At 40.1% G+C, this 23,161-nt stretch overlaps 1 protein-coding gene across 1 annotated transcript in view; it reads left to right on the top strand.

The window, feature by feature from the left end:
• The window catches only part of cubn (cubilin (intrinsic factor-cobalamin receptor)), a 295,475-nt gene that overhangs the window by 97,960 nt on the left and 174,354 nt on the right, over positions 1-23,161 (top strand). Inside the window, exons 21-24 of the mRNA XM_072574987.1 lie at positions 6-187; positions 3,407-3,563; positions 4,582-4,766; positions 10,263-10,422. Of these exons, the coding sequence (XP_072431088.1) occupies positions 6-187; positions 3,407-3,563; positions 4,582-4,766; positions 10,263-10,422 (684 nt within the window). The remainder of the gene's footprint in view (positions 1-5; positions 188-3,406; positions 3,564-4,581; positions 4,767-10,262; positions 10,423-23,161) is intronic.

Genomic DNA, 23,161 nt, shown 5'->3' with positions numbered 1-23,161 from the left:
TTCAGGTTGCGGTGGAACTCTTACAACGTCAACAGGGAGTTTTACCTCACCCAACTATCCAATGCCATATTCACACAATGCAGAATGCTACTGGCTGATTGAAATCAATGCAGGTAGTGTGATTGAGCTGCAGTTTGAACAATTTCATTTGGACTCCAGCGCTGGATGCAATTTTGACTACCTAGCTGTATGTACAATCTTGTTAACATTTTTTTCTTGAAAAACTATGATATATTTAAACTAATATTTCAAGGAATTTAATATCCAGGCTGGATAGATATTGTGTGAGGTATCGAAAGTTTTTTTTTAAATTCATAGATGAACGCACATTCTGAATTTTAAATAAGCGGGAAGGAGTTTATTTAAATTTATTACTTTTGTTTTTATTATTAAGCATTTGAAATGTATTTGTAAACTATTGAAGATTTTAAACATGTTGAGAGTCAAGCAGTATTTTTACAATGACTTAGAATGGCATAACTGTGCATCTTGCAGCTTGACATGCTATTCATATTACTAATTATGACTTATTTCTGCAAGTCCTGTAAAATTACAGAATTTCCCAGAGTTAATATGGGAAGAAATCATTTCCATTGCACAATACAAATAAATGCTGTTTTCTCCCAATGGATACATATTTCAGAAGTGAATACAAATACATTTCCTGATTATGGTTGGAATGGTTACAAGGAGGTTTTAGGCAGACCTAATTTGCATCCTATTTTCATAATTATGTGTGCAAATGTGGATCCATACGCTGACGGTGCACTGCAAAATTGCACATAAATGACATTTAAACTATTGGTGGCAACGGATTAATGGAGAAAGGTGAGAAAATTTGTGACACTCTTTGCAATAATTGAGAAGATATCTCAACCCACTAGTACACTTTTCCAAGTGAGGGGATTAATAACTGTCCGGCAAAACTGATGGCAAACATACAAGAAAAACATCTTAGGCAAGTGTCAGAACAATTCAATATCTGGTCCCTGTTTGATGGCAGCTGTATAATGTACTTGGAAAGATGAAAACCAGTCATGGCACCATTCTAATAACTCTACATGAAGATGGAATCCAGTTTTGTCACAGTAAATGGTTACTAGGACGGACGAATGCTTCAAGGATATTCTTAAAGCCTTCTGCGAGAAAATGCAATATACTCACTGACATTTGGAAACCTCTAAATCAAGACTGTACAAACGGAGAGGAAGTATTTACAAAATGGTGCCAACCATTTTCAGTAACTTCCATAGGTCCACTTAAAGGTTAAGCACTATCAAAGAAAGGAGCAATTGAAAACCCAAGTATCTCATCCACTCACCTCTTCAAACTCCACCTGCCCCACCTGTTATCCCAGGATCCACAGCACCATCATCCTCAATCCTGAGGGCCTGCCCAAATGAAGAGAAAGATTATTGTCACTATGCAAGAATACAGTTTATAAGATGAGAGGGATGACCTATCTAAAATTGTTAATATATTCCTATGGGTAATCAAACAGCCCTTGGCTCTTTCATGCTGCATATCTTTTTCATGCAATGCGGACATCCCTGTAGATCCACTACTAAATGTAAATCGATAATCACCGGGGAAAAGTTGGATTGGAAACTCTTTTGGACTTTTCATCATGACCTAGATGACTTTTTGTGGACAATGTGCCTAATGTACCTATTGTGCTCAATGTTACCGTGATGTTACAATACTGCGATGATTTTCCATATCACTTTGGATGTAGATAATGCAGGTACTTTAATATTTGCACATATAGGTGGCACATGTTGCCCAATGTATTTACATATTTTGGGAGATACATTATGAGCTGTCACATAAAGATCAGATAATATATGACTAGATTAGATTCCCTACAGTATGGAAACAGGCCCTTTGGCCCAACAAGTCCACACTGACCTTCTGAAGAGTAATCCACCCAGACCCAATCCCTACCCTGTATTTACCCCTGACTAATGCACCTCACACTATGGGCAATTTAGCATGGTCAATTCACCTGAGCTGCACATCTTTGGACTGTGGGAGAAACCAGAGCACGGAGGAAATGCACACAGACAATGAGAGAATGTGCAAACTCCACACAGACAGTCGCCTGAGGCTGGAGTCAAACTGTGAAGCAGCGGTGCTGACCACTGAGCCATCATACCACCATAAGCCATTCTGGAAACGTTACATCACATTACAGAATTTATGTGGTCTATTGGTATAAATATCGATCTTTGCTGTGCCCAAGAGCAGGCGAGCAGGAGGAAGGCCATTCAGCCCATCAATCCTGATCTGCCATTCATTAAGATCATGGTTTTTTTTTCCCCAAAGTGTCCCTACATACCTCTATCTTATTGGTGTTTAGAAATTTATCACAGACTGAGCTTCCACTGCCCATTGAGATAGAGAATTCCAAAAGATTCACAACCCTCTGATTCAAAACTTTTATCTTCATCTTATTCTGCAGTGATTTCCCCTTTAGTTTATATTGTATCCCCTGGTTCTAAACTCCTCAACCAAGGGGAACAGCTTACCTGCATCCAGCTTGTCTACCTGTATTTTGTATGTTTTGATGAGATGACCTCTTATTCTTCAAATTTTGGGGAACACAATTGCCTAATCTCTCTTTATAGTACAGTCTTGTCATCCTGGGGATAAGTCTCTTAAACCTTTGTTGCTTTCTGTCTATGGCAATAGTATCCTTCCTAAGATAAAGGGACTGAAACTGTACGTACTATTTCTGGTGTAATCCAATCAAGCTTCCACACAATTGAAGCAAGATTTTACCACTCCAGCACTCAAATCCTTGTTTTGTACGTTTCTCAGTGAAGACTTGTGTCGGGTGTCATTTATCTTCGATGTTAAGGGATCCTTGTTCACGTTAGCCAAACCTTTCCTTTTCACATACCATTGAAGTATTACAAGTCCATTTTTGCAACTCTTTATTCATATTCTATTCTTCCTTCCTTTTTTAGTTTCTTGGCCCTCCTTCCCCGTGTTTGAAAATGTTAACTGCTATTTCTGGCAACTTTATATAGGCATTTACTTTTAATCTTTTGTCTTATCCTTAACTTCCTTAGTTAGTTATGGCTAACAACCTTTTTGTGAAGTTTACCCAGTTTGAAGGAATGTATAATGGCTGCAGACAATATAAATACATTTTATGTGTAGCATTTTACCTCTTATGTATTTTCCCAACTTATTTCAGCCAATTTAACCCTCATACCTTGATAATGCCTTTCGGTCAAAGTTAAAATGCTTGCCTCAGATTGAACTTTTTCACTTTCAAATGTAATGTCAGATTAGGTGAGATTATAGTCACCCATCCCTAAAGGTTATTTTACAACAGACTGGTAATAAATGTAATGTGCGTAAATTACATAGATCACATATATTTCGTTTTCTCTTCTAGATTTATAATGGAAACAATGCTAATTCCCAGCTTTTGGACAAACTGTGTGGTCATCAGATGTTAGTACCAATTCTCTCTTCCGGAAATAATATGTACATAATACTCCGAACTGATAGCTCAGTAACAGCAGGAGGATTTTTTGCTAAATATACACACAGTAAGTAACTCAATCCACAGCAAAATGGCCATGTTTTATTCATCATTATCTAAAATCAACAATGTTTCCTGTGAATATTTCCGCACAAGCTATTTCCAGTCACGAGCACTCGAAATGCTGGCCAATTCATTCCTTTTTGGCTCAGTTCAGATTTTCCTCAGGATACTAACACTGAGCTGATGTTTGTGAGGGAATTAAGGGTGATTGGCACATGCTCCAGAGGGCCAGTTTGCTGCTTCTGGCATATCTAGAGAAGGATAAGAGAAAGAAGTATCATTTTGGATGTAACTATATTCACACCCACAGTGTGGTGAACGTGTAATGGACTGCCCAGCAACATAGTAGAGACAGATATATGCAAACATTTAGGGGATAATTGTATGGATATACTAGGGAGTGTGATTGAGACATAATTGCCTTTCCATGTTCGCTAGGTGGATTGTGGTTTTACCTATCATGCACTCTCCAGTTTAGAACACCACTGTGTAAAAAAAAACTAATCTCACTGAATGGCGCATTCAGAAATGACCTTAAACAGTTAATTCCACTCATTAAATTATTAACATGTCATCACACCTTCTAATGGAAGAATGTTTGACAAAAGCCTTAATGAGATGAGGATCTGAGACAAATTGATGTTAGAGTTGAAGTGATTTTATTAAAATTGCATTGTATAAGTCTTTGAAAAGTTTTGTCACCTCAGCACACATTTCAGTTTTTGCTCTGTTCATTTGTGTAGTAGACCTTTTTCTAACAAGTTGTTCTCTGTAAGAGCAACCATTCTAGTTCCCCTCTCCCTGTATTTCCCTGTAGCTCTGCATGTTTTCTCTTCTCCAATAATTATCTAATTTTCTTTAAGCCTTGATTTAATCTGTCTTCACCACACTCTCAGACAGTGCATTCTAGATCCTAACCAATCACTGCGTAATGACAATGTTTCTCATGTTGGCATTGTTTCCATTGTTCTGTGTTTAACTTTCGAAGTTTGCAAATAACTAACATGTTGCTTCATTTGCAGTTTGTCAGAAAGTGATAATTGCAAATCGTAGTCAAGGGATCTTAGAAAGTACAAACTTTCCACGGCCTTATCCTTCGAAGCAAGATTGTTCCTGGACCATACAGGCAACAGCTGGGAACACCATCAACTTCACCTTCACTGCCTTCACTCTGAACTTCAAGAACTGCCACTTAGCTTGGTTAAAGGTGAGTTGGATTTGTAGTAGATAGCCATCTAGGAGGTAATGGCGTCGCAGTAATATCACTGGACCAGTAATCCAGGCTTATGCATGTGGGGATGTGTGTTTAAAAACAGCTGCTGGAATTTGAATTCTGTTGATATAATATGGAATATGACATCAGTCTCAGTAATGGCGACCATGACAATGCTTATCTAATCCATCTAGTCGGTTGCTACCAAGGGCAGGACGTCCTTTCACTGAGGAGCAGAGTTCCCATTCCTCTGTTAACCTGGGGAAATGTGACCACCCTTCATTAGAAAGAAAAACATCTCAGGCATTTGTCTGATCTCAACCGCCCTATTAGGTGTGCCTTTGCAGGGTTTACAGCTGGAGTCAAAGCTATAGTCTGTCCTGCTATGCTCTCTGATTGACTCCCATTCTCTGTATATGGTGTTTGTCTCCTGGTAAATCCCGATGGTTTTTCCCATGGCTTCCAGCAGCTGTGCTTTACTCTTCAGCAATGAAAGCAGCCAGGTTTCTTAACCACACCTGTCATCTCAGTGCCACACTTTCTGAGGAGGGCTCCCGGGATTTCCCTCTTTCCCATCTGAGGCTTTCTTCAATCGCTCTTGCCACCCCTTATCCTTTCAGGTTAGTTTGGGAGTTTTCTTCCAGGACAAGGGCTAATGACTCAGCTCATAGTCAGTGAGAGCAGCAACTCACCTTGACCAAGTCTCAATCCGATTGGGGAGGATATGAAGTTTTTGAACTTGTCAAAAATAATTAGTTGACAGAAGTTTTCATAAATAGCTTCTGTCTTAAGAGCCCACTGATCAAAATGAAGCTGTTTAAGCTTTTCAAGTTTCAAGCCTTCTCCCGAGAGTAGGCAATTTCAGATGGTTACATTAACTGATGTGCACTTCCATTTGTCATTTTTCTTTTTCTGCTTTGAGATCAAATGCACGTTCCTCAGATAAGAAGCAGTAAACTTTGTGCACTTTCCCCAAGTTCTTACTCTACAGTAATACGGATCAATATTGGGCTGGCTGCTTTAGCTGCTGTGATACTTACTTAAGAAAAGATTTTATAAGACTTCCATCTCTGCCTCCTCAAACTTAGGAATCAAATCAGAAAACTGAGTTGATCCCACCCTCAAGTCTGAGACAACAATGTCTGATAGAGTCATAGAGTTATACAGCAAGGAAACAAACCCTTCAGTGTAACTCATCCATGCTGACTAGATGTCCTAAACTGAATAAGTCACACTTGCCAGCATTTCTAAAACCTTCCTATTCAGTTACACACCCAGCTGCCTTTTAAGTGTTGTAATTGTACCCGCTTCCAACACCTACTCTGGCATTTCATTTCATACACGCCACCCTCTGCAAGAAAATGTTGCCCCTCAGATCCCTTTTAAATCTTTCCCCTCTTACCTCAAACCTATGCCCTCTAGGTTTGGGCCCCTCTATCCCGGGGAAATAGGTTGGCTGTTCACCCTATCTTTGCCCCTCATGATTTTATAAACTTCTATAAAGTTGCCCCTCAGCCTCTGATGCTCCAGGGGAAACAGCCCCAGCCTATTCAGCCTCTCGCTATTGCTCAAACTCTCCAATCCTGGCAACATCCTTATAAATCTTTTCTGAACCCTTTCAAGTTTAACAACATTTTTCCTGTAGCAGGGAGACCAGAATTGAACACTATATTCTAAAATTGGCCTAACCAATGTCCCGTACAGCCGCAATATGGCATCCCAACTCCTATACTCAATGCACTGACTAATGAAGACAAGTATACCAAACCCTGTGCTCCACTCTCAAGGAACTATGAACCTGCACCCCTAGGTCTCTTTGTTCTCTTTGTTTGATGTCTTCATGAGACACCGTGGGCCCTTTCCTCAGTTCATGTTGACTTAAGTTAATTTCCTTATCTTCCCACTTTTCCCTGAATTTCTCTCTCTTCCCTCCTTGTTCTTCTTCACTAGTTCTCTCTCTCTCTCTTTTCTTGATCTGTCTGTTTCGTCTTCCTCTACTTTTTCTGAACTTCTAATTTCTGTTACTCCAGTGTTAATCTCGTGACCATTATTATATCAATTTCATTGTTCTTGGTTTCTACCTTTAAAGAATTGGCCAAGCCTGCTGAAATGTCAGGTTTTCTGGCAAGATCCTAATTCTAAGCTAAATCTTTTAATTATTTGAGAGACAGAATATTTGCATCCTCAAATGTAACTTCTCATAGTTTTACAAGGAACATGCTAACATCAAATGCATACAGACCTATATTGTATCAGTGCATGAAAACCTTTCACATTTAAATGAAAATGGTTTTAAAGTGAGAACTTAATCACTCTAATTCTTTTGAGTTGTCTGTGTGTTTAACTCATGGTGTAAGCTCTCAATTTCTACTTAATCTGACTCTCGGCGAGGTTCCCTAATTTGTTATGGTTGCAGATAGGATACCCTTAAACTATGACCAGATAAGGAGAAATTAATTTACTTGTTTTCTCATCTATCCCCTCAGTTGTTTGCACCAGTGATCCTTTCCCTTGGATACCTTTCTCCTATACCATAACTAAGACGGTGATTGTGTGTCAGTTTTTTCATGAGGAGGTGATGACCTGGCCGTATTATTGCTGAACAGTTAATCAGGGCTAAGGTAATATTCTGGTGACTCGATTCAAACCCCAGCACAGCATATACTGGAATTCCCTTAAATAACAACCTGGAATTGAAAGTGTAATGATGATCATGAATCCAATGTCAATTGTTGGAAAAATCCATTTGATTCACTAATGTCCTTTCAGGAAGGAAACTACCAACATTACCTAGCCTACAGCCTCACAACAATATGGTTGACTTAACTGTCCTCTGAACAATTGAGAATTAGCAGTAAATGCTGGCCCCAACTATTCAACTGCTCCTTGTTTGACAGCCCTTTCATCCCTGGAATTAACCACCTCTGAACTGCCTGAGGGCCACCACATCCTTTCTCAAGTAAGGAGACCAAAACTGCACACAATGTTTCAGATGTGGTCTCACCAGCACCTTATATAATTGTAACAACACTTCTTTACACTTATAATCCAGTTCTTTTGCAATAAGTGCCACAATTCCATTTGCCTTTCTTATTATATATCTACTTCCTGCAATTTGTGCACAAAGATACCCAGATCCTTTTGCACTGATGATTTTTAAAATCTGTTTCCCAATTAAATAATAATTTGCCCTTTTGTTTCTCAGCTAAAATGAACAACTGCACACTGATTCACATTAAACTCCATCTGCCAGATTCTACCTATTCTACTCCCCTATTGCAGTCCATCTGTGAACTCTTTATCCTTTCATCACTGCCTGCTTTCCCACCTATTCTTTAGTATCATCCAAAAATTTTGCTATGTTACACTATGTCCCTGCTTTCAGATCATTTATATCAATTGTAAGTAACTGAAGTCCAAGAACTGAACCCTGTGGCACTCCACTAGTTACAGTTCACCATCTAGAGAAAGACCCATTTATCCTGACCCTCTGCTTTCTGTCCATCAGCTAATCCTCTATCCAAGCCAATACCCTACTGTTAACCCCTGGGATCTAACCCTGGGTGTAGGGTGTAGTACAGCTCCAAACATTACTGGTACTGAACCTTAAACATTCTTTATCTGACTTAGTTAATATTTATCATAGACAACAGCAGACCTCATTGTTGAAATGGGGATGATATCATTTTGGCATGTTTTCCAATAGGAATGTTTATATCGAGCCACATCTATAAATTAATTGGAATTAAACTGGAGTGTCTTTCTGAAAGAGAAATTATCAGACTTTTAATATACAGGAAGTTTTGTACTATAAATAGGTACAAATATTATAACTTATGGATTTGCGGGGCGCACGCAGTCTGTATCATTTGAAATTATTTTAATTGTAGCAGAGAAACACTGTGTAGAGGAAAGACTGCTCTGGGCAGATTAAAGAGTTGCTTTATTTTTCTGGACTTGGTCTGCTGGTCTAAACAATATCTTTCAACTCAACATTCATTCATGAGTATAACCAAAGTCCTTTGCCACTATATATAAGTGGCAAAGTGTAACAACAAGAGCAGCACGATAAGGTATATCTGAATAACTCTCAGATTTGATGGCTGTACTGAAGCTTGAAATCTGGTGTTTGCCATTAAAGATTAGCAGTCAGAAGATACAGATTGTCCATGAGAAGTCTGAATGGGAGTGGGGGTTGAGGGTTGCTGAAGAATGGTGTCAGCAAGGCTTTAGGCTACAGCATAAGGTTGGAGCAAATTACTGCTGGAAAGTGTACTGAAAACAAAAAAATGCTGGAAATCACAGCAGATCAGGCCCATCTGTGGAGAGAAAACAAACCAACTCTTCATCAGAGCACACCATAACGTTGTTGGGGGTATTCCAATGCACCATCTGGAAGTAAAGGTGGAAAGACAGGGTATTCCTTGCTGTCTCAACACTGTGGAGCCTCCCCAACCTATTCTGTGTCTCCCAAATTGATGACTTTGGCGTCTTGAGACAATATTAAAGAAAGTGTGAGCTTGCACTACAAGCAACAAGCTCACAGACTTGGTGAGCTTGATTTCTGCTTCTTTAACCTGACACTTGTTGCCTATGTGGGCCAGGGTTTTAAAAAAAAGCAGTGAGTAAATAATATGTTAAAGTTTTCAGAGATGCTGATATCTTCAAGGATGCATTATCAGTCACAAAACTAAATGTTGGGAAGGAATGAATGTGTGGGTGTGCAGCAAAAAGGGAACTATCTAACTAAAAGGGAAGGGAGATTGCATTAAAAAGTACCCTTTATTTTTCATCAAACAAAATAATAGACTCGCTGTATTTCTTTGATTTGTCTTAAAGTTGCAATTTTCTGAAGAACTTTTAAGTCGAGGCTCCCTAGCTGTAATCTTATTTCAATTATGTTAATTATTAGGAAATGCACCATGCATGTCTAAAAAGTGGGACATGACTTCCACTGGCCTGACAGTCCAGATGTTACTGGCCTCAGAAAACCACATCCAAGACAAGGAAATGTGCATTCCAAGCCTATAGCATGGTTTCTCAGTTTTGAGTGATGCTGGAGCATCCCTGTTCACATTGCAGCTGATCTAGCATTGTTGTCCCAGTCACGTATATCAGGACCAGCCTATTTGGTGAAAAAGTGCAGCTTTGAGATATATTTCAATCAATAAAAGCCATCAAGTTACAGTGTTGTAACCCAATCTCCAACTTGCTCTGTCTGTGAGCTGTAAGGAGCTGTGAGCAAACACTGGGCTGTGATTCTTTGTATTAAAAGTATTTGCAGACACTTTCCTTCTTTTATCACTGTGTTTACCCCATTTGACTTAATTTTGGGTCTGCGTTTAGCAGAGAAGTTATGGAAAGTGTTGATCTTTACTTTTTAATCTGATACAAAGCCTCCTTCTTAACCTGCTTTGACTGTTCACAGCTTTCTCTTTGTTCGCCAGTAACTTCTCTGCTTTTGTTTTTCTTTCGCTTCGATATATTTAGCTATACGATGGATCCAGTGCCCAGTCTCCACTTATTGGTACTTTCTGTGGGAATGCTATACCTCCATCAGGCACAAGCTCTGGGTCTAGTCTGCATGTTGAATTCCATTCGGACTCCAGCTTTTCAGGGAATGGATTCCAGATGCTGTGGTTGCAGAATGGTAAGGTTACACACATATTGCTGAAGATTGTTTGAGCTGGCTCTCAGCTGTTTCTTTTTATCTTATGAGCCAGCCTTGTTTTACTATTTCACTAACCGATGCAAATTTACATGTTATTTATCCCAGACTTTCCTATGTCAAATCCATTAAAGCTCATTTGGGATGTCAAATTGCCAAGTTCCTAGTGTGTTCTCTCCATTTTTTAATTACCTATTCCCGCTATTACTATAAAATGGTTATGTCGAGATTATTCTTCAAACCGTAGTTGTTTTTCCAGCAACTAAGTGCTGATCCTGGATATCTCCACAGGAGTTTTTTTTTAAAGTTGGCATTGGAACAGCAACTCAAGCTTTCCAAGATTGGTAGAAAAGTCTGGAACAAAGGGGAAGGAAGAACTTATCACAATCATTACAGAAATATTATTGCAAAACTAGTGTGACTAAAGACTCTGTATGTCTTAAGAAAATGGCTGCAGAGATAGTGACTGAAATGCTTGCAACCTTTCAAAACTTCCGAGATTATAGAATGATCCAGGCAGTTTGGCAAACCATAAATGTAACACACCTATTCAAGAAATGAGGGAAAATGGAAGCAGGAAACAGCTTTCATTTTCCAGTTAGTCTAAGATCTGTCTTTGTGAAATGCTAGAATCCATTACTAAAGAGATAGTAGCAGCACTTTTAGAAAATGATAATACATGCAGGGACAGCCAACATGGTATTGAGAATGATATATTAGCAGAGATGGAAGACTGAGTTAACTAACAGGAATTGGGACATTATTCAAGCTGTAGTTAATGGTGTACCACAGTAATTGGTGTTGGGCTTTCAATTATTTACAATTTACAATAATAACTTGTATGCAGGGGCCCACTGTGTACCAGCAAAACTTGCTGACAATACAGTGATAGGTCAGGAAGCAACTTGTCGGGGCGATACAAAAAATCTGCAAAGGAATATATGTGGAGCATGATGTGAGAAAATGGGAAATTGCCTTCATTTGCCAGAAGAATGGAGAGTGACAGCAGAATGCTGCAGTACAGAGGAATCTTGGTGTCCTTGTAGATGTACCACAAAAAGGTTGAATGAATGTAAAGCAAGTAAGTATGGAGGCAAATGAAATGTTGACCTTTTTATTGTAACAAGGATGGAATATAGAAGTAGGGAAGTCTTGCTACACTTGTAGAAGACATTGGTGAGACAGGACCTGGAGTGTCTCTGGTCCTCTGACTAAAGATGAAACACCCTTCCATTAGAAGCAATTCAGAGAATGTTCACTGGCTGATTCAGGAAAGAAAGAGCTGAGAAGTGGTTGATAAGGTAAAACTTATATTCATTGGAGTTTAGAAGAATGAAAAATGATTCTGAGAGGAGTTGGAAAGGATCAATGCTGGGAGGATGTTTCTGAGATGTTTTCCCTCATGGAGTGTCTGGAGCAATTGATAAATAATAAAGAGATTAAGAGGAATCCCTTTTCCAGGAACATTCCTATTCTTTGGAATTATGTTCAACAGAGACATATGGAATTGGGTCACTGAATAAGTTCAAGGCTGAATGACATAGATTTTTGTTTGAAAGAAACCATGGGGTTTGAGTGCATAATTCCTGAAAGTGTATTTGCAGGTAGACAGGATGGTGAGGAAGGTGTTTGGCACTTTTGTCTTTGGTCAGTGCACTGAATGTCAGAATTGGGAGGTCATGTTGCAGCTGTACAGGACATTGGTTAGACCACTCTTACAGTACTGCATTTAGTTCTGGTCTCCTTGCTATATGAACAATGTTGTTAAACTTGAAAGGATTCAGAATAGATTTGCAAGGATTTGGATGTAGGTTTGCTCGCTGAGCTGAAAGGTTCATTTTCAGATGTTTCGTTACCCTACTGGGTAACATCTTCAGTGGACCTCATGCAAAGCAATGCTGGAAATTCATGCTTTCTATTCATATGTTTGGATTTCTTTGGGTTGGTGATGTCATTTCCTGCGGTGATGTTGTTTCCTGTGGTAAAGTCATTTCCTGTTCCTTTTCTTAGGGGGTGGTAGATGGAATCTAACTCGATGTGTTTGTTGGTTAGAGTTCCAGTTGGAATGCCATGCTTCTAGGAATTCTCGTGCGTTTCTTTGTTGGCTAGTCCTAGGATGGATGTGTTGTCCCAGTTGAAATGGTGTCCTTCCTCATCTGTATGTAAGAATACTAGTGAGAGAGTGTCATGTCTTTTTGTGGCTAGTTGGTGTTCATGTATCATGGTGGCTACTTTTCTGCCTGTTTGTTACAGTCCTTGCACGGTATTTTGTAAATGATGTTAGTTTTGCTCATTGTCTGTATAGGGTCTTTCAAGTTCATTAGTTGCTGTTTTAGTGTGTTGGTGGGTTTGTGGCCAAGGGGTCAGAGTAGATGGGCAGTCATTTCCGAGATGTCTTTGATGTAGGGGAGAGTAGCTCGGGTTTCTGGACGTGTTTTGTCTGCTTGTTTGGGTTTGTTGCTGAGAAATCGGCAGACTGTGTTCATTGGTATAGGTGATTTTCCTCTGCTCTGCGTAGTTCCTCTGTGCAACAATGTTGCGCTAGCCGCAGACCCCCACATCCTTTTAATGAACATGAAAAATCAACTATGATCTATCAAATGGCGTAGAGGCTCAATGGACTCCATGATCTACTCCTACTCGTGGGTTTTGCAATCTAATGACTCAGTTAATCGTCTCCTCATTTTCTGCCCTTGCTGTTCAAAAAGAAAGCATTCCAATTACAAAGGCACCGAGCCAAGAACTCTACTGGTTGGGCCGCTATTGAAAGGACTGCAGAGAGTTTTAAAAAAGTGAAGTAGTTTACAAATCAGCAGGGAAAAGAAGCTCTTGGAGCTGCTTCACCAGAGGGCTGAGTCAATATGACAGTGCTTCTTCACATGAAAAATGGCTCAAGCCTTTGTCGAGGGATTTCCAGGAAGCTAACATCAGTACATAGAGGAGTGTTTTTAATTAGACTGCATGCTTGCAGAATCTCTTCCTGCTCATGTACGCCACCAAGTGGTTGCTGAGAAGACCTGATTAATTTTCACATACTGTGGGTTGTGGAGGTGCTGCAGAGACCATTAATATGGACAAAATCTGGCAAGTCTTGGGGGATCGAGTTCCTGCCATTTTGAATGACCAGGTTTTGAAATGAGATGTTCTTTTCTGTTTTCCTCCTGGCAGCTGGCTAAATTGCTGACCAGCTTCACACATGAAAACTAGAAATTGGGGAACACAGCCCAAGACTCTTGTGGCTGTCATGTGGAAATCCAACTCAATCTAATAGCACCGATTGCCATTATATTAGGCTGCAGCAGTTCAAGAAAACAATGCCAAGGTTGAGTTATGTATTTAAGAAGTAAGGCCACATCCATCTGAGAGGCAGAGACAGAGGAGTCAAGAGAACTACCAGCTACAGTAGGCCAAACACAACTGATTTATTTAGCAAAGCAAATATTTTTAACATTTTGAAATTGCTTTTAATTTAGAAAATTACTGTTCATCTAATCTCAGGTTGTTGCATGTGAGTTTAAGGTTGTGTTATCCAGGAGTGGCAGTGCCAGTAATGGCCCTGATACCATGGCACTAAAGTTCAATCTGTTCATTCAAAGTGGGATGATGATTTCTCCTACTCCTTGGTATATGTAAAATCACTAAAGAAATGTTAATTATTGTGAGACTATATGAGACTAAAAATCAAACCTTTTTCATTATGCTTAAAGTTTGAGCCTTTACTGATTAGGTTAGATTCCCTACAGTATGGAAACAGGCCCTTTGGCCCAACAAGTCCACACAGACCGTCCGAAGAGTAACTCACCAAGACCCATTTCCCTCCCCTACATTTACCCCTCACTAATCCCATGGACAGTTTATCATGCACAATTCATCGAACCTGCACATCTTTGGATTGTGGGAGGAAACTGGAGCAAACCCACACAGACACTGGGAGAATGTGCAAACTCCACACAGACAGTCTCCTGAGGCTGGAATCAAACCCAGGTCCCTGGTGCTGTGAGGCAGCAGTGCTAACTACTGAGCCACCGTGCTGCCCTCTAGTCGCATTTAAAGTTGTACATTCACTATTTCTGGTTCTGGGCATTTGATTTGGTCAGATTGTGAATCAATATTTAATTGAATTGATTAATGTTGCTTGATGAAAGGGATAATGTCAGGTGTATCTGAGGATTACCAAGTCACATGCCAATGGGAAAGTGGAAAATAGAAAGTTATATTCCATACTACTTGGATGAAGGAAACTTTTGAAAATAAAATTTCTGTATAGGTGAAGTTTAAATTTGATTTTGAACAGTGTATCTTCAAATTCATGGCAGATAGAATGTAATGTGAATAAGGGTGAAGTTATGCCCTTTAGTATAAAAGTCAAAAGGCAAATAACTTCTTAAATAGTGGGTGGGTTGGGAAGTGTTAGTGTCTGAAAGTAGCTGGGTGTCCTTGTTTATGAGCCACTGAAAACTAACATATGGATGCTGCAAGCAATTAGGAAGGCAAATGGCATGTTGGCCTTCATCACAAGTAGATTTGAGTACTGGAGTAAAGATATTTTACTGCAGTTGAAAAGAGTCAAGACTAGACTGGTGCTGGTGAAGGGTTTTTGCCCGAAACGTTGATTTTCCTGCTCCTCAGACGCTGCCTGATCTGCTGTGCTTTTCCAGCACCACCCTAATCTGGACTCTGATCTCCAGCATCTGCAGTCCTCACTTTCGCCCTGCAAATGTAAAGGGCCTGGTTGTACCACAAATAGAGCAATGTGTACAGTTTGTTCTTCTTTTCCAAGGAAAGATATACTTGTCACAGAGGGATTGTCTTATGAGGAGAAATTGAGAAAAAAAGTCTGTGTTTAATAAATTTCTGGATACTAATGACATTTAGAGGTTAGGGAATAGTGTAGAAAAGTGGAATTGAGGTAAATAAGTGATGGAATGAATGGTTAAGCTGGCTCAACAAGCTTAATGCTTTAATTGTGTTACAATGTGTTACAATTCTAATTGAACCAACAAAAGCAACTTGCATTTATATAGCAGATTTAACATAGATCAATGTCACAAGACACTTAAATTCATTTTTGATAAAATAAAATGACAAATATAATGACTGAATTTGTCAAAGTCAAATTTGAAATAATTTTTAACCAAGATGCCCTACAATAAAATTAAAATCATTTTGAAATCACAGTTTTGTATCTGATGTGGACAGAATGAATCACTGAAGAATCATGCGCTCCTATGCTTTGCTATTTGTAAGTTCCTTCAGTTTCTGGACTGCCACACCCGACTGCTTGCAGGAAGCAGCAAAGCGTGACTTTAGGCAGTGCCAGCAAAATATCAGCATTACAATTATTTGCCCATCATTGGGAGAACTGTGAGAGCTCAGGGAAAGATAGAAATTTCAACAAAAATGTAAGTTGTAGCCATTTTAGCAGAAGCATTTTATTTGGGAATATCTGAGAGTAGCAATCTGTTATTGTCCAAATAAGTAAAGGGGAGAATAATATTCACAATTCATTTACACTCAATATAAAAACTGAGATGACTAGATTATTTCTAAGGATGACTTATGTAACTGTGGAAACAATACAATGGAGAGGCATTGTGAGGAACAGCATTTAGCCCTACTACATTTTTCATCAATTTAATATCCATGTGTAATTCATTTTCATTTAGATGGAATAGGAAAACAAGCATAGCATTGCAAATTAATCAGTAAATAACATGCTGCTGATACAGAATGCAGTTTTGAATTTGAATTTGTGATCATTTTCAATAAAACTGTCTTTTTTTACTTTAACAACAATTTTTGCCACTTTAATAGCTGGAGATAACTGTGGTTCTGCATTATTGAAAATACTCAGAAGTTGTTTCCCTTGCTGAGCATGTCATTCTTAGATTAGCTGGATTCAGTTAAAGTCAATTTACTAAATCTCTCATCAAACTTAGTACATTGACAACATTTGTTGAAATAATAAATTCTTGCTCTCTCAGTGTACCACTGTTTCAACAGACAGGACTGTGTAGTACATGAGTTGTTTCTTTATTTCATAACTGGCCTTTGTTTGTTATTTAATCTCTTAGCAACTGTGCCGGGGCAGACATTATTGCAGACATTCCGTAGGACTGCACAGAGGGAAGTGGAAAAGTGGGAAATGAAATGTGTAATTTCAGTCATTTCTAAAGTGGCAGTGATTTCCCTGTCTGGTTAAAACTGCATCACTCACCATGGCGTGAAATAATGAAGTTGAGATAAGTTTTGCAACAGTGTTAACCACACAGTTCTCTGCTGCACAGATTTTATTAAAATGCTTCACCCTTCCTGGTGCACTTAATCTTGTAAAGATAATTAGGTTTATTTGTTTTTTTGTATAAAAGGAACATTCATTGAACTAAGGGCCTTTGCAATGAGGTAATGTATTTGCACTAAGTTCTTGTGAATACCTTGCTGTCAGGCAGTGACTACCGCTGGATACTTGTTATGCAGCCATAAAAATCCAAAACGAGTCAGCTCTCAGTTTTTATTATCCATGGAAAATAACAGGTAATTGTATGTTTGCAGGTGTTAGCACTGAAATAACAATTGAGACTTCCAAAATTTCCTGAGATGTGTGAGAGCTTCCTGGAATTTCTTTTTGTTTGCTTTTCCTAAATTTCTGAGTGAAATAAATGTTCTTTTTGAAAAGGTTACTTTACAAAAAATATAAGAGGCTTTGTTATGGATTAGAACAGCTAGTTCTGTTATACTCTATGGAGGGTAGCTTCATGATGTGCAGTCTTTTGTTGGTTCACTCCTGTATAGAATGTGTTCAGGAGCATTGAGGGACCCTTGTGATAGTTTATTTAACATACCAATACCTCTGAATCTGTACTGAACAGGTACTAAATGCACTAACTATACTGACATTGAAAGAAACCAGTGCTTTTCCATTGTCTTCAAGGTCCAGTTCCAGAATCCCACAAAGCAACAGCAGAGCACAATGAATTCTTGAAATCTGAAATGAAATGAGAAAATTACTGGTAGTAATCAGGTCAGCAAGTCTCACAGAAACAGAGTTATGGGCTGGGTTTCACTGCAGGATCTAGGGCCCCAATATCACCACCACAATATCTGGAAGCGAGTCCACCGGGACATCTTCTTGGAGGTAGCCACCTCTGTGTTGGTTGTCATATTAAAGGTGGTGGCAGAGTCTGCAATATACTGAGCCTGATCAGAGGGTTAGCAGTTTTGGAGGATTAGTCGTCCCACTGAAAAAGGCGGGCTCAGCTCAGACAAGTCAGAGACCAAGAGAGCACCTTAACTTGGAGTCGACTTTGGAGCCATCTATTGAATTAAAAATTGAGGATCAAAGTCAATTAGAATGCCCACCATCCCAAACATTTCACACAAACATTTCCAATGGATTAGATTGGCCCTCAAGTGCAGCTTTTAATGCTCGCAAGGAGAAAGGAAACAATATTGGGGCAAAGATTACAATCTGAAATTGTAGAAACCTGTGTTGAGTCTGGAAGGCTGAATTGAAAGGTGGTGTGTTGTTCCTTGAGTTTGATTTGAGCTTTAATAGAATACTGCAGGATGCTATGACTAGAGTGGGTGCAAGGTGGAGAATTCGGGAAGAATTTTCTTTACCCTTTGTCATTACATCATTCATACCTCCTCTGGATGAATCCTTTATTGCTTTACTTGTCTCTTTACCACTCACTTTGGCCTTACATTACCAACCTTTGTGCCATTTAATCTTTCCTGTCTTCCATCTGATTAGACATTCCCATTCATTCATTCATTTCAAATCAAAACAATGGGGAAGGGTCTGGTAAAAAGGTACTAAGACACAATGTTCATTTTGAATCTGGGCAAGATAGGCCAAATGGTCTCCTTCACCTTAACATGTTGATGATATCGAAATATAAGGTTTGCTGCCTATATGGTGAAAATGGGATTATCTCCACTGACTCCTTTCCCTACCAGCAAGGGACAATACTTTTTTTTAAACAATCACAAAGTTCTTTTAATTGTGATTACCAATTCACCATTCATCAAATAGTTTCTGGATGACAAATCCAACTAACTTCTAAACTGTGGAACTGCTTAGATCCTTGAGCCTTTCCTTCCTCCTACAAACGTTAGGCTTTTAAAATAGAACAATAGCATAGCTTAATTATGGCTTCCTGAATTGTTTCGCCTTTTCTTTTCCTGTTTTCTCCTACTGATGTCCAACAACATTTGGTCCATCACTTTGCTATCAGAAAAAAAGGCCTCGTCATTATTATATATTTTCCTTTTTATTCTAAGGCAATCACCAAAAATCAGTTTATGATCAATGTATTCATAAAGTTTTCACCTGATTACTACAGTTCCCAACCTCTAATTTCTTAAAGGAAATTGTTGTCTGCTTTGAGGAGGAAATTTGCCTCCCATTATTTTGCAGTAACATTTTGCATTAATGATATGATGACACATTTCAATGAAAGGTTACATAGTACAGTAGAAATTGGTGCAGGAGAAACTTATACTAAACTTCAATTCAATCGCCCAGAAGTTCCAATGCCCAGATGGTTGTTTTTTTAGATTTAGATGCAGGTTTTATTGTCATGTGTATTCAAATATGGGGAACAAGAGTACAGTGAAAAATGTATGATGTTGCCACACATGGTGCCATCTCAGGTACAAAGTACCTAGGTACAGAATCTTAGTTACAGAAGTATAAAAATAAAGAATTAGGTTGAAAAGTTAAAGAAATGAAGTTTTAAAAGTCAAACATTACAGTCCTTTCTTAAGCAAGGACTTGCAGACTCACCAAGCTGGGCTTTTCTCAAGAGGGCTCCCTTTCACCTGTGCTGGGCTGAACACTTGCCTGTGCTCACCAGACACCTTCACTGCCAGCTGCTGCTGCTGATCTGCATCGGGCACGCCAGGCTTGGCCATTGCTCGCAAAGCTTCAGGCCCAAGCCCTGCTGCTGCCACCTGCCGCTGTTGTCACCTCATCACTGACCCCTGCTGCTGTCATTCTTCATAGGTGCCACCTCATCACTGTCCCCCACTGCTGCCTTCTTTCACTGGTGCCACCTCGTTACTGACCCCCACTCTGCCATCCTTTGTTGGTGCCACCTCGTCATTGCCCCCCACTGCTGCCTTCCTTCACTGGTGCTACCTCATTCCTGACCCCCACTGCTGCCATCCTTTGGTGCCACCTCATTACTGACCCCTGCTGCTGCCATTCTTCGCTGCTATCACCTCATCACTGACCTCCGCAGCTGCCACTTTGTTACTGACCCCCACTGCTGCCATCCTTTGGTGCCACCTCGTTACTGACCCCCTACTGCTACCATCCTTTGCTGATGTCACCTCATCGCTGATCTCGCTCATGCCATCATTCGCTGCAGGCCGCTGCCTCACTGCTACTGCCATTTGGGTTTGCACTGGGCCCCAGCCACTCTGTTGCCGTGGTAGCCGTCTCGCTGCAGAGTTTTATGCTGAAAACTGCAGAGTTTTATACACTGAAGAATGTGTTGCTCATCAGGATCTTGCAGAAATCCCAACATTGCTGCAAATTGCCCAGGAAATGGAAAGTTCCATGGGGCAATTTCCCTGCGTTTGGAACAGTACAAAAATGTTGGAGATTTTAGATGGTTCTGAATCGCTAAAATTTAAATGCCACCATGAGGAGCCCAGTGCATTAAAACCAGCTCTAACTTCTCTCGGGTAGTGATTAAATGGAAAACTCCCTTCTGACAAATTATTCCTCCATAAGCCAAGCTCTTGACAACTGCTCCTTCAATCTGACAATGGCCAAAACTGACAGTCACCTTCCTCGTCACAGTCACCGCCACAACCCTTCCACTACCCAAGCTGCGCCCCCCCCACCCAAATTACCTGACACCCCTCAAATTGACACAAAGCCCTGAAGGACCTGACACGGTGCCTCCAAATACTGTAGACCCACCAAATACTGCACACCTACAAACAACACCTAACACCATACCCTACACAACACCTGCCCTGATAGACATTGAACTGACACCACATCTGATGCATCACCATATGGGGAGACACGGTGGCTCAGTGGTTAGCACAGCTGCCTCACAGCACCAGGGACCCAGCTTCAATTCCAGCCTTGGGCAACTGTCTGTGTGGGGTTTGCACATTCTCCCTGTGTCTGCTTGGGTTTCCTCCAGATACTCCCATTTCCTCCTACAATCCAAAGATGTGCACATCAGGTGAATTGGCCATGCTAAATTGTCCATAGTGTTAGGTGCATTAGGCAGGGGTAAATATAAGGTCGGGGTGGGTTACTCTTCGGAGGGTCAGTGTGGATTTGTTGGGCCGAAGGGCCTATTTCCATACTGTAGGGAATCTAATCTAATCAAACCATAGCAAGACAAGAAGTGATCTTTCACATTTATTTTTCCAGTGAAATGTATTTTTGTTAGATATTTTGAATTGTTTCTTAAATATTTCCCATTGCTTGTTTACCACCGTGCCATAATGATTTGACATCGAAACGAAACAGTTTCACAGTCATTTGATTTTGTAGAAAGGTGGTTGTTCTCAAAAATATCATCATTTGTTTTAATGAGCCAGAAGCAGTTGTTTGCCAGAATGGTTTGAGCAGGCATTATTCAAATATCCCACAATGAATCAAAACGGGAAAATGAGTCATTAGAAAACGTAAAAGGAAATTACAATTTATGTCCTGAGGCCTACTGGAAATAGTTCCCTTTAATTTATTGCATGATTGATGCAATGAGTCCAAAAATAGGAGTGTAAGAATGGCAAAGTCTAGCCACTAGAAAAACCCACCAGATTTCAGTTGGTCTTTTCGAAACCATAATTTATGTTTAAAACATTTCAGGGATTTAGGACCAATTTTTCTTCACAACAACCTAATGAATGCTCAATGTGGTGATACACAGGTTGTTCTAGTTGTCAGGGAAGGAAAGTCAGAGCAGACAGGGTTAAAAAAAGTGTTTTACTTTCCCGAAGTCCGTTCTGATTCTCGCTTGGGAATTCTTGTTTAGAAACTTCCAACACAAACGCGTACTGCTTGCATTTTGCAGCATTCTTCTCATTGAAAGTTAAATGTATGGATGGAAATCTAAAATAAAAACAGAAAGTGCTGAAGAAACGCAGCAGATCTGACAACATTTGTGAAGAGAGAAACAGAGTTAACATTTTGAGTCTAATATCATTCTTCTTTGGATTTTGGAAATTGGGAATACAATCTGATAAGAACATCACTGTCACATTTCCACAGTTTGGAAGAAACATCCCAGTTCTTTGACACTTGTAGGGCTCCTAGATGCTTGCTGAGTCCTGGGCAGAAGATGATCCTAAGATTTCAGTCATTACAGACTTCTCAAAAATGTCAAGACAGACCCAGGAACAGCAAGGCAAGTTTGTCAGAGGCTGTTGATAAATCAGTGAAAGATGGAGTCCACCAAGATTAACAATCTGGTCTTTGTACCTCTGGCTGCCTCTGTGGGCAGGCTGACACAGCCTGCCAGGGATGGGGAGGGAGGAGGGATGCTAGCAGAGATCCATGGGGATGAGTATCCACACACAAGACCATCTGATGTTTCCCCTTGGGAGACTTTAGAGGTGCCCAGCCTCATCACCACCTCCCTGCTGATGATGCCAAAGCCTGCAGAAATCCATGCCAAGGAGAGCAAATCTGCATCTGGACAAAACAGTCTTGGGAAAAATGCCCCTCAGGATAACTACCCAAGTGTTTGGGAGAAGAGGACCAAGTACAATGCAGGTTCCTTCCAACCTACTTGCAAAAGTTAGGACTGCACTTAGGCATCTTAGGACAGGCAGAAAGTAAAGATTTACTGAGGGTACATAACTAGATATATCACTGAAAATAATCTTGCAATTTTGTAAAAATATCTTCCATCGTGATTTGAGCAACAGTGAGGCCACAAGTGGTTCATAAGGGTCTTCCCAGCACAAAATTGAAATTTGAAAGGGTTTAGAAAAGATTTACAAGGATGTTGCCAGGGTTGGAGGATTTGATCTATATGGAGATTTTGAATAGGCTAGGGCTGTTTTCCCTAGAGTGTCGGGACATGGATAGGATAAATAGACAAAGTATTTTCCTGGCGTTGAGGAAGTCCAGAACTAGAGGGCATAGGTTTAGGGTGAGAGGGGAATGATATAAAAGAGACCAAAGGGGCAACTTTTTCACGCAGAGGGTGGTACATGTATGGAATGAACTGCCAGAGGAAGCGTTGGAGGCTAGTACAACTGCAACATTTAAAAGGCATTTGGATGGGTATATGATTAGGAAGGGTTTAGAGGGATATTGGCCAGGTACCGGCAAGTGGGACTAGATTTAGGTTGGGATATCTGGTCGGCATGGACGAGTTGGACCAAAGAGTCTGCTTCCGTGCTGTACATCTCTATAACTGTAAATCCTCCACGCATACACCCACCTTGTGTTTAAGCCCACAGAATCAGTGATGATTCCACACACATCTGGAGAGAAAGGTTCATTCTATCCATCTGCTTTTCAAAAGTGCGTACTGCTATTCAAGGCTGGGAGGTATACAATGGAATGTTCACATCTCCACTTTCTGTCATCATGCATTGGCCTGCTTGGAGACACTGGACACAGCACTAATTCTAATCGATTAAATGCTGTCCTATAGGAAAGTTTCAGCAGGTTACACAAACTCTGACACAGGGAGGGTGAAAAGGGGGTGCTTCAAAATCACTCCCAACCTATTGG

The sequence above is a fragment of the Chiloscyllium punctatum genome, chromosome 8, assembly GCF_047496795.1.
Source record: "Chiloscyllium punctatum isolate Juve2018m chromosome 8, sChiPun1.3, whole genome shotgun sequence".
Taxonomy (NCBI): domain Eukaryota; kingdom Metazoa; phylum Chordata; class Chondrichthyes; order Orectolobiformes; family Hemiscylliidae; genus Chiloscyllium; species Chiloscyllium punctatum.
Note: the sequence above shows the minus strand (reverse complement) of the source record. Positions and strands in the feature narration are given on the sequence as shown.